Genomic DNA, 12,861 nt, shown 5'->3' with positions numbered 1-12,861 from the left:
CTTGTTCCTACATTGTTCCTACTCGAAGGCAGTTTGGGAAGGGGTACTTAACTCTTTCAACATAAAGGTATGTTATGTGGCTCATTCTGTGGCAGGATGCATCAAATTCTGGTATAAAAAGAACAAAACTTTTCGATTCCTGCCTCTATATATTATATGGTCAATATGGAAATCAATAAATTCTGCTATCTTCCAAGAAAATATTATTTGTGTTAGAACTATCATCATAAAATATGTCTCTTTCTTCAATGAAAAGGGACCGATAAAGGAGAAGGTTAAAATAAGACAGGTAAGGTTTAGAGACACCTTGGGAAGGTACCCTGTTGGATTTTTTGATGTAGCTAGCAGGCATCGGAAGTGTGGTTGTGGTGCTTTCTTAGTCATGAAACCTAGCACTTTCTATCATTTATGGTGGGAAGGAGGTGAGGGGACCAACAACCAAGCTGAGGTGATAGGGTTATGGGGGATTTTGAAAGCAACGAAGTGGATAGGGATGGTAAATATTTAGATATATGACAATGCAAAGGGGGTCATCGACTGGGTAAGAGAGCACAACAAATTCAAACCACCTATTTTAACTAATTGGATGGATCAGATTAGAGATTTGATTAAATCATTTCATAAAATTAATTTTGAACACATCTACAGATAGCAAAATATGACTGCGGACCTCCTGTCCAAGAGAGGACCTAAGATCCTTCCATTAATGATCCCTTACGCCATCTTTGAAAATAACACAAGGATCAAGGTTGATAGTCTCATTTTTATTTAAGATTTCTTATCCACAAAAAGACTATAACAATATTATAAATATATAGGGAACATGATTTGAAAAGACCATAACAATATTATGAATATATAGGGAACATGATTTGAAAACACAGACTCATAGGACAAGGAAAGAACATATTTGGAGGAACATTTTTTAATTTTGCAAGAGTTTAACAAGAAGAGCAACTTTCTTTCTTCTCCGAAAACAACTTTTCTTTTAGTTGCTTTTTTTTTTTTTTTTTTTGTATATTTTATGTGACTAATTGGATCTCATTTTTATTTGTAAGAGGTTAATATAATGCTCCTTCTGTTACAGGCATCAACATTTTGGATCTGTAGTAGGGATGGTATCATAGGCTATACTTTTATGTGTGGTATGTTGATGGAAACATAAACATGAATACGTAAACTTTATCATAATTTATGAATGAAAGCATCGCTATTTCTTTCCGAAAGAAAAACAAAAAAATAAAATAAAAATGTAAAAAAGCACCGTAAAAAATACTCAATTTTGTTTGAAAATTAAAATAACTTACACATGTAAATAACTTTTAATAATAAAAATATTTCAAAACCTCATTAAAAAGGATAAACTATATATGAATATGTTTTTAAATATGTTCTAAATTAAATAATAATTAAAAAAGTATATAGGAAGATACATGTTTTTAAATATTTTCTAAATTAAATAAAAAGAACTCTTATCTAATATGATTTTTTGATATTCAAGATACATTTTTGAATGTATAAATAGATTCAGCTCTTAAAATATTCTAATTTTAGAAATTAACTTTTTTAAACTAAAGTTTTTAAATTGTTTGGATACAAGTTAATAATAATAATAATAAAATATTGTGTAATAAACTATAATAACTAAGCAACTCAGCGATAAAAAAAATATTGAAATTGAAATTTCAAACATTATACCTCGACCAGATTGGCTGTCCAGTTAATTAATGTAGGCAATGCTCGACTTCCAACGTACACATCCGCAGTAACATTCAATTCCTGGAAACGGATCTCAATCTCTGGTATGACAATTCCCACTCTGGATAGCACAAACACAAGATGGTGACGTTAATTATATATATACACACTCTGGGTATAATGAATTGAAACAAATTCCAAAAATAGGTAAGAGGGTGTAAAATGTTGAGAACCGGTCGAGCCTTTGACGAAGTTTGAGCAGAAAGCGTTCATTATCTTCGCCCGTTTCTCCCACGAGTCTGTGGATGAGTAGTTTTCGAGCTTCGGGGGAAATTTTTGTGACGTCGATCTGGCTATGACTCGATCCCGTTGATTGATTGTTTAGAAGGTCGTCGAGTATGGAAGTTCTGAGACGATCGTACGTGGGAAGCCTCTCTATTGCTGCCCATGCCAACTCTTCCTCCTCGCATCTGCGTGCTCTTGAACTCGATGAGAAATTCGGGAATCGATCGCTGCCACTACGCGATATGCTGCTTTCCATTGCCTCCTTCGAAAGACCGTTTTAATTATTGGGCACATTCATGCACATCTTGCATGGTGAGTTGACCGAGTTGCCACTTAATGCAGACATTTTCACTGAAAGTTTCAAAACTCAATTATTAACAGAAGTGTGACATACGATGTAATGCGCAGTTTTTAATGAGAAGTTATTTAAAAGGCATCAATAAAAGATGTATCAAATGGGAAGTTATCCGAGGAAATTAACTGTATACTGCAACCGGGCAATAAAAAGATGCCCTGGTATAACGAGGCCACAATTTTATTGGGAAAACAATGGAAATTCAGGTATGTTGGGTATTTTTAATAGGAGAAAATACCAAAAACCAATCATGCAAATACCACAGAGGCAATGCTCTGTTTCCACTGTTCCAGAATCATTTGCAGAGAACCTCTTTCAAAAAGAATAACTCAGAACAGAGTATTACACAGTCATAAAAACATTTCTATTGCTTAAAATATAAAGCCTCATACAAACATTCATCCTCTTTGCTGAGAGGAATTCACCAAAAACAATATTAAACAAAAACTCTGTTTTCACCCTGAGAAATTACTGAGCTGGGTTTACTGCTGTAAATCCCCTTTTACATTCACTGCAGTGAAAAACACTTTACTGCTGTAAAATAAAATTTACATATGCATACAAATGCGCTCCACCATTTTCCTTATACACTTCTGTACAAAACCACACATGGTTTTTCTTACACCTCTGTTTCACAAAAATGCCACACAAAACATTACAACACTGTTCTTGTCTTTTTACACACTGCTGTGTGTTTCACCTTTTACTGCACCATCATTTTACAATGCTCCACAAAAAAAATTCAACCCACGAGCTCTTTTCATTTGGCTCACACTATTCTCTTCTTCATGCACTGCTGTGCATTTTCTTCTCTTACACTACGCCCTTCTCTTTACCTTCTCTTTACAATGAGCAATACCAACAAAAACAAATAATACATGCGCTCCCCTGTTTTTTTTACACTGCTCTGCAATATTTTCTACATGCATCATACATTGGGCAACAAACTGGCATATGCGTTCTTCATCTTCCCATACACTACGGTGCATTTTACAACTTACCATATATTAACCTACGCTGCCTCCATTTCTTTTTAACACACAACGTGTATATATTTTTAATGTGAATCACATGTGAAGACAGAAATAGTCAACACACGAAATCGCTGCCCATACTTCCACTATATAAAAACATTAAAATTAAAATTGCGCCTACCATCTACGTACAGACATTAAATTCCATGTTGTTTCCTCCACGGCGGTCAACCAAGCTTTTAATTTACTCCACGCAACATTTAATTTGATGCAGGCCCGTGCACCTTCAAGAGATCGACGGTGGAGGATGAAGAAGCAAATCCAACGATGGAGAATGATATCGGAAGCCACCTTGTTGCTGAGCTTTACCTCCCGATGGGTCAAAGTTGCCTACGTCAGGCGAGAGCCACGTGCCTGCACCAAAACGCATCGGAGCTCAACAATACGGAAACCACTTTTCATGGATGGCGGTGCGATATGATTCTGGGCAGTTTTGTGGTTTTGCAGGCGGTTTTGGTTGATAGCGTACGGCAGCGTTGAAATTAGATTTCAACAAGGTAGAAATTTCGGAAATACGAGTTATAGCTCCTTTTTAAAATTAATGACCGTTTTTTGGCCATCAAATACAGTGTATTCCAAAATAAACACCTCATTATATATATAAAATAATTATCAGGCTGGCAGTACCCAGAGTCTCCCACATGAGAATACAAAGAAATGGTTACAATGGGAAAGCCAAAGCACCTAGCTGTTCACAATGCATTTATGTCTCTTAAATATTTATATCTAATGATGACTCATTGAGAGTGACAAATGCAATTTCCTGTACCCATCCAAATTCTAGCAATGAAGCAAAGGCGAAAGCAACAAAAGCACACCAACACCAACGAAGCAAACTTCCAATTCGTTTACCCATTCAAAGTCCTCGAATCTTCTTCCTTTTGTTTTTCTACCATATACTCTGCCATTTTGCATAGAAAATGAGACACACATTGTGCTGTATAAGGGAATTTCAGCCCGTAAATCCAACAAACGGTGACGCAAATCAAGCAGCAATTGCAGATCATGGAAACGGTCTTCCTCAAGTGCAAGGACAATCTTGAAAAATCATTTTCTCTTTTGCAGGATATGGCTATGTATTTTACGTTTTGATAAAGGATTCCCTGTGTCAACATTGAAATCATAGTGTCAATTTTCCATGCATTGGTAGGTGAAGAAATGAAGTTTCAGTAGGAGCTTACCAAGATTGAATTTTAGTCGTTATTTTAAGATGCGTTGGGGAGAAATTTTGGATTATTGTTGGGGTTAGAACTGAGTTTTTCTCTGAAATTTGTTGAGATGAAGGAGCAATTATTTTTTGGGTGAAGTTTTCTTATATATTGTGTAAATTTTGATGGGTTTTATTGAAGATGCTGGTGCAGACCTCCCTAAGGCACAGTTGTAACATCAGTTCCCGTTAAACATGAAATGCTTCACCTACCCAAGGTTCTTTTTCAACCTGCAAACATAACCAAATCCGAAGAAAAATACGAAAGGAATACTAGCAAGATCACAAGAGGAGTTGAGTCCTGCTAGGTTTGAAACAATGAAATAATTTACTTTCTACTCAAATGATTTCCTTACACTTTAAATACATAAAATGATGAATTTATCAATTATAGATTATTTCTGAAGACATATTATTTTAAGGCTAATTCCTGAGAAGTTTAGAGACACTGAATGGTTCACAAATTTTACTTCTGAAGTAGTCGTTGAATTTCAAAGGTCAGCCCATTGTCAACCAAAGGCTCATTTATTTTCCCTCATTTAGACAGGGTTAATATAAAAGATTATAACAAGGGGCGACACAGAAAAAAACTGCTGGCCAGGCTTACAGGCATTGAAGGCATTGCTTCCACACTTCAATGGACTTCCAAGGCATGGGTTGGTTGCAGAAAAAAATGACTCTTGCTCTAATAAGATAAAATCTCTGATGTTTAGGATGCCTCATGTAGCTGGAGGAGGGAAAATTGACTTAGAGGGGAATGGGTATGTAATACTACGGGAGCACATTCTTCTCTGTGCTTCTATTTTTCGCAGATAACCCTACTGAAAAAAGTGCACAACACATGAAACCTCACATCCCTCCCTCTTAATATGCAACCCTGCAGCTACTGCAATTGATCAGCTGCCTCAGAAACTGAGAGGTCCCTCTCCATTGTACATCTTTCAGTTCCATTCCATGCATGTTTGATCTGAATGTTGGACGAACAATCAAAAGAGAGATAAGCCGCAAAAAATTACGATCCTAAAATTGGACACTGAAAAGCTGCTAGATCTCTCAGAAATTGAATACAACTGATCATAAAATAAGAGTTACCAGTGTTCACACGAGGCTTTTGTCGGGCATTCCATAAGCTCCAAACAGATGCAACTTTTCCCCATAGATACTGTGTTTTTAATCAGCAGAAAACCGAAGCCAAGTGGGATATGAACGACCCACAAAATGCTTTTGGGGATTTGCATTGGGAAGGGTTTTTTTAATCTCTGAAACAGTGTTACAGGATTTTCTTATTTAAATGCTTAGAATAGTTCCACGGGTCATAAAAGTCTCTGCATCTTGTTCTGTTATAAGTTCTGCATTGATCATTACAGGAGGAATCAAAGCTTAAAGTTGGTATCTTGACACCTCACAACAGAAGTTATGTCATTGGGCGGTGGCCTCTGTGCAGGCGTGAAAGAATTCATGGAGTTTAGTGATCAACCCCAACTATTGATTCCAGCAGATTCAGAAGCATATGAATTGAAAAATAACCCTACATCAACAGTCAAGCCCTTGTCGTTGCCGCCAGCAGTGTCCATGAGCTGCTCGAATGTCCAGTCTGCACCAATTCTATGTATCCTCCCATTCACCATGTTTGACTTCTCTGCCCTACCCATTGTGTTATAATTAATGTTTTTGTTGTAGGGAATGAACTTCTAAAATTATTACAGATTTCTAAGATTCTTTTGACAGTTTTCTTTAAATTATAACGGAAACGGTGTGTTAAGAGGTGTGTTAAGATCTGGTTTAGGATAAAACAATCTCAGTCTACTTATATTGAAAAGAAAAATAACCCATCAAATAACCAAAGAACATTCTAAACGGGGAAGGCTAGTTTGATCTAATGCTGACTTAGTTTGTACTTTTTGAAGGGATGAATTGCCCCACCTTCTGTAATATGTATGCATAATTAATGTGTATCTATTTGTGTATATATAATGGGTTCAGCTGTGAAGATAGTAGTATGTGACAGGTCCCTTACGAAGGGTCAATTTCCTACCGTGAAAAAAAAGTGGCCAGTTTGATTTTATGGTTTAATTTAGTTGTAATAATATATAAATTCACTATTTTCATCATGTGAAGTAATTATATTTATAATTTGTAGAAATTAGATGAAATGCTGGAATTAATTTGATTTTGATTATTAGGAATGAAAATAGGCTAAATATTAGATTTTTAAATTTATTTTTCAGCTATGTTTTCTAATTAAATATAATTAAAATTTGGGCGAAAAAACTTGAAACCTTAATGTTGAGCTAATAAATTTTTAAAATATGGGTGCTGGAGTTCTTGATGACGCTGAATCCATTTACTTATTGAAAAATGCATTTCAGATAACACAAAATTGAGATTTGGACCAAAAAGCCTAATAATCAGCCAATTCCAGATGAATTCATTTCTAGAATTAAAAATGATGAATTTTCATAAATTATGTTTTTATATGAAAAATATTAAGGAAGGTGAAAGTAAATATTAAAAGTCATGTGAAGAGCAGGTTGAAAATAAAACAATCATAAAAAAATTCACTGATGGGTAGGGAACAGTCAAATTTAACCCTTGGCTACAGGGATTAAGCTTAGAATTTTGGGTACCCCAATTGTTCGTGATGATTGCTTTAAATCCATTTCCACCATTAAAAAAAATTCAAACACCCCTAAAATTAGATTTCTTAAAATTTTAAGATTTAAAAACAATTTTACCATAAAAGATAAGTCATAAGTCCCGGTCACACAGGAAGTTATCCACGAAGATACTCCTCTCGATGCTTTGGATTTTCTTTCCACCGAAAATTGTGCATTCATGTCCTTCTAACCATAAGGAACAATTGCTCGGTGAGGTTGCAAAGAACGCTGTAAACATGAACTTTGAACGTTTTTAAATTAATGTTAACGTTTAGTTTCCAGAAATTTAAAGAGTTTGTCTTAATATATGAGAACTGTAAATGTTTAGGTTGAGACGAGAAGAAAGGTTAACATGGTTTTCAGAAATTTGAACAATGCTCCAGTTTGAATTTGCGTAATATCTAAACTTCATTTCTAACCTAAATTTTAGAAAAATCATAAAAATAAAAAAAAATAAAAAAAATTCAGCATATAACCATGGACTCACAACTACTAAACGTTATATACAATGATAATAAATGAGTTCATATCCACGACAATATACAACGCCATGACACTATGTACAAAACTTAAATGTGATTAAATGTTAATTTATTTGACAGGTAGGGAGATTCGGCCAGGGATTCTCCTAGTTAACTAAGCACACAATTCCATGGCTTGCTTCGCTGTATGGGCCCTCGTCCGTAGCTCCACGCAGTGGCCATCCATCCTGTGGAACGTTAACTACGTCTGATCCTGCCATCTGTCGTCGCTATCCGTCGTTGATTCTCCATTTGCCATCGGACGATAGAGATAAGCTAGGGTTTAACCTAACTAACTCTTGGCGCCGAAACCTTGAGGTCTCATTGTTGTTGTCGCTCCTCTGCGTCGCGCTGCTCTGCGAGGGCTCTGGCTTTTGTTCTCTGCGAGAGGTGATGACAAAGGAGGCCGATATACTCGTCAGAGCAGGTATACCTTTCAACTCTGCAACCTGAAACTTTGATTGCTGGGGTTGGAAGTTTGTTGTGAGTTTGGGTAACTACTTTACGCACATCCTAAAGCTTTCTCGCCGCTGTTCAGGGGAGACTTATACAGTTCTGGACATGGAGGAAGGCAGAATGCGTATAGGACCGTCTGCAACAGGTATTTTAAGATTATATAGCAAGTTTTCTTGTTGAAAGCCTGAACCCAGTCACGTTTCTGGAGGGTTTGTCTTTCTAGCTTGGTCTTATGTTTAAATTTGGTTATGATGCTGAATGTTCATCCTGCCTTTGCAGGTTGGCGACTCGTCGAGGCCGCGTCCTTAACTCAGGTAAGAACCCATCTCGGTTACGGTTGAGTCTATATGATTGAATAATAGATTTATTGCCTCTGCCAATAGTGACTAACTCATATTCTTTGAACGCAAGTATGCCATCTGCCGAAAGGTTTATTGCTCAGGACCGCGACCCTTGATTTCGTAAGAGCTTATGGCGTTTACATTGTTTTTCAGGTTGGAGCTAAGCCTTTGGTTTCCGTTCAAAATTAAGTTATTTGAGGGTTTAAGATGAGGGTTTTCCCTGATGGCGCAGTAGGGTAGTATTGATTAAGCGTCGGTTTGTTTTGACCTGTATTTTTCTAGGTTGTTCAACCAGCTACGACTGTAGACTTTTCTTCAGTTTTGAAATGTAATTTGTAATGGTTTTAAAGGCCTTTGAGCCTGCTTCTGCTTATGTTAAAGGATGACTGTAATGACTATTTTCATTATGTTTGTGAGGAGGCCATTAATTCGACTGTCCTGATGGCTTCAACCTTTTCCTTGTCTATTATGTTTAAACAACCGTATACTCCTGTAATCTTTTTGGCTTACTCAGTTATGGAAAGAGTTACTGTGTTTCTCATTTACTTTAATGTATGAGGGCATCCTGATATGAAGGCGACTAGATTATTTAACTGTGTTAATTTCTATAACAGACTCCTACATCGTTATCAGGTTTTGATATATATATGTGTGTGTGTGTGTGTGTGTGTGGATTATTCATGATGTCGTCTTTCGATGCTACCATACTATGGTGATTAATGGCTACTCTTTTCTGTTTTTCGTTAATAGTAATAACCTTCACATATTCTGTTGAGAGGCTGTAATGCTGCAACGATAGATTATAAGCAAATGAATGCGTTCGAGAAGGGGGGTTTATGTCAGTATTCTGCACTTAACATTACTCTAGACTTTATCTTTATTTCATTCATGCGATAGTTATATAATTCGACTATAGGTGTAACTGTCTTGTCTTTACTGGGTAACAAATCACCCCCTAGATATTCGTGCAACAGTTAGCTTCTACCTTATGTAATTACCTATACTTCAAATGTTAATAGCTACTGTTCAGCAACTGTTAACCTGTAAAATAGATATGCATAGCTATTGTACATTACATTTTTATATTCTTTCTACACAACAATATTTATAGTTCAACAATAAATTCCTTAAAAGTTTGCTATCTCAGTTATCTGAAAAACGTGTAATGTAAATGTATTTGAAAGGTCTCTCCTCCCAGCCATGAGTTTGGCAATCACGTCCAGACTCTCCCTCGAGCACCTTCTATCTTTTACGCTGGATCTAATCCAGTTACAGTCAGTACTATGGGCCTCAGGACTCCTGTCCAGCCACCATCTCTGTACTCTCTGGTTGACTGTATTGAGCAAATTTCCCACTGGTTTGTTCCACCTAACTCTAGGACCATTTTCTCCTCTTCTTCCCTCTCTATATTACCCTTCTGAGGCAGAGGGTAATTGTTTCTTGGCAACCGTTTCTTTTAAATAAACAAAACAGTTTTATTTTTGTTAAAGTATTACTACCTATAATCTAGGTAATTACCATCTATATTTCTTGGCCCTTCAGCCTATATCAGTTAATATTTCTCATCAAAATATAATAACATTTAAAATGTCTTTTAGTAAAACTTTCACTTAATGATCTCAGTAATCTTTATGCAACTAGGGGTGTTACATCTCCCCCCCATATGAGGAACACCGTCCCCGGTGTTCTCTTCCTTTTCAGAAAACAGTGTTGGATAAGCTTTTCGCATGAATTCCTCCTCTTCCCAAGTGGCCTCTTCCAGGCCAAAGTGCTTCCATTGCACTTTAACCTGGGTGATGGCTCACTTTTGCAAGTTGGTTTCTCGCTGATCGAGAATACGAAGAGGTTCTGCCAGGAACTCTCCTTCCGGTTCGACCTGCGCCATAAAACAATTTTCAATTACTTTTGTAAAATAAAGAAAACAAATATATATATAAAGTCTTATACCCATTAAAACTTTTTACCTGAATATTTCCCAATCAATAATGTGCTGGGGGTTATACACATATTTCTTTAGTAAAGATACATGAAATACATTGTGGACCCGAATGTGGCTTGGTAGCACAAGCTTATATGCCACTGGTCCAATTCTTTCCAAGACTTGAAAAGGCCCGCAGTATCGAGGTGCTAATTTAGCACAACCCCGCCACTGCAAGGAACTTTTCTAGGGCTTCACCCTCAGGTAAATGTGATCTCTGGGTTGAAATTCCCTGTAAGTCCTCTTTTTATCTGCATACACCTTCTGTCTATCCTGGGCTGCCCTCAAATTTTGTCGGACTTTCTTAACAACCTCCTCCATTTATGCTAGCATGTCAAGACCCAGCGCTAGCTTATTCACCAGATTATTCCAATCTGTGAGTACTCTACATTTTCTTCTGTACAACACCTTGAAAGGGCTCATGCCTAATGATTCGTGATGTCCATTATTAGATGAAAATTCCACTAGATGGAGGTAGTCCTCCCACTTGTGTGGTTGCTGCATCACGAACATACGTAGCATGTCTTCTAACACCTGATTTACCCGTTCAGTCTGCCCATCTGTTTGAGGATGGTAGGCAGTACTAAACTAGATTTGAGTACTTAATCCTGCAAAAAAAGTCTTCCAGAAGGTGGATGTAAATTTCACATCCCTATCTGAAATCACTACCTTGGGTATCCCGTGTAAGCGAAATATATCCTTCATAAATATTTCTACGATTTCCATGGTTTTAAATGTGGATTTCACAGGTATGAAGTGAGCTGTTTTACTCAATTTGTCTACCACCACCATAATTGAATCATGTTGCTTCCTTGTGCAGGGTAGACCGGGGATGAAATATAAGGATATGGTCTCCCATTTCCATTCCGGAATGGGCACTGGTTGTAACAATCCGGCGAGATGTTGGTGTTCCGCTTTCACCAGTTGGCACTCCAAACATTTGGACAAATATTCTGTGATATCCTTTCTCAATCCAGGCCAAAAGTACCCTTTTTTGATGGCTGAAAACATTTTCTAATACCCTGGGTGGCCCGCACAAGGTTTCTTATGAAACTCGTCTAATATCAATAGTTTAATCGAATTTTGGTTTGGAATGTAAATTCTGTCTTTAAAAGTAAGGAGATTATTGGGATTTATACCAAATTCTGATTTTTCCTTAATGTCTGCAATACTATTTTCAGGTGTTCTTTATGCTACTCCTGGTTCTTAGAGTATATTAAAATATCATCTATGAAAATCAACACAAATTTATCCAGGTAAGGCTAGAAAATACCATGCATTAGACTCATAAAGGTGGCTGGGGCATTTGTGAGGCCAAACGGCAATACCACGAACTCGTAATGACCATAGCGAGTATGGAAGGCTCTTTTGTAAATATCTTCATCTTTTATTCTTATCTGATGGTATCCGGATCTTAGATCAATTTTTGAGAACACCTTAGCCCCTTGCACCTGATCAAATAGATCGTCGATACGTGGTAAAGGATACTTATTCTTGACGGTTAGTTTGTTTAGTTGTCGGTAATCGATGCACAATCTGGGGGTCCCATCCTTTTTCCATACAAATAATACGGGAGCTCCCTAAGGGGATACACTGGGACGAATGTATTTTTTATCTAGAATCTCTTGTAATTGCATTTTGAGTTCTATTAATTCAGGTATGCTCATGCAATAAGGAGCTCTGGATATGGGGGTTGCACCTGGAATTAACTCAATGGTGAAGTCAATATCTCGCTTTGGTGGTAAACCGGGAATGTTTTCCGGAAAAACATCCACAAAGTCCTGAATTACAGGAATACTTTCCAGCGAAGTCATTTTATTTTTAGAGTTTGTAAATCCCACCTGCACAGCATATATTTGACACCCTTTTCTAATGCATTTTCCTAACTGACTGGCAGTAATAGGACGTAGCTTGGTGCTAGTTTTTATTCCTTGCAGTTCCTTTCTTTGACCTGATTCTGAAATAAAACTTACAATTTTTTGTTTACAGTCTACTAGGGACCAACATTTTTCCAACCAGTCCATTCCAATTAAGATATCATAAGAACCCAAAGGAAGTATATTAAGATCAACATAAATAGGCTACCCATAAATGGTTATGGGACAACATTCTGTCTTGGCATTAACCCTTCTCTTTGTACCAGTGGCTAGTTGAACTAGCCAAGGTTTTGAAAATTTTCTGCTCACTAACTGACACTTTTCAACCACTTTAGGACTGACATAGCTTAAGCTAGCACCTAGATCAAATAAAACAGAGACAGGTTGCTTAGCGATCATACCTTCACATTCGATCATTGTGGGCTGGAATTTGGCATGATGATCATCCAAGG

At 36.9% G+C, this 12,861-nt stretch overlaps 1 protein-coding gene across 2 annotated transcripts in view; it reads right to left on the bottom strand.

The window, feature by feature from the left end:
• LOC149192912 (ABC transporter G family member 39-like) overlaps positions 1-12,861 on the bottom strand; it is a 222,979-nt gene that overhangs the window by 41,010 nt on the left and 169,108 nt on the right. For both annotated transcript variants that reach the window (XM_089404724.1, XM_089404725.1), the window contains exons 2-3: positions 1,932-2,334; positions 1,699-1,819 (exon numbers count right to left, since the gene is read on the bottom strand). In XM_089404724.1, coding sequence (XP_089260850.1) covers positions 1,699-1,819; positions 1,932-2,239 — 429 coding nt within the window. In that variant the 5' untranslated portion in view covers positions 2,240-2,334. The remainder of the gene's footprint in view (positions 1-1,698; positions 1,820-1,931; positions 2,335-12,861) is intronic.

The sequence above is a fragment of the Pinus tabuliformis genome, chromosome 2_2 (assembly GCF_031772625.1).
Source record: "Pinus tabuliformis cultivar Carrire ecotype Pingquan chromosome 2_2, CPIR1, whole genome shotgun sequence".
NCBI classification, from domain to species: domain Eukaryota; kingdom Viridiplantae; phylum Streptophyta; class Pinopsida; order Pinales; family Pinaceae; genus Pinus; species Pinus tabuliformis.
Note: the sequence above shows the minus strand (reverse complement) of the source record. Positions and strands in the feature narration are given on the sequence as shown.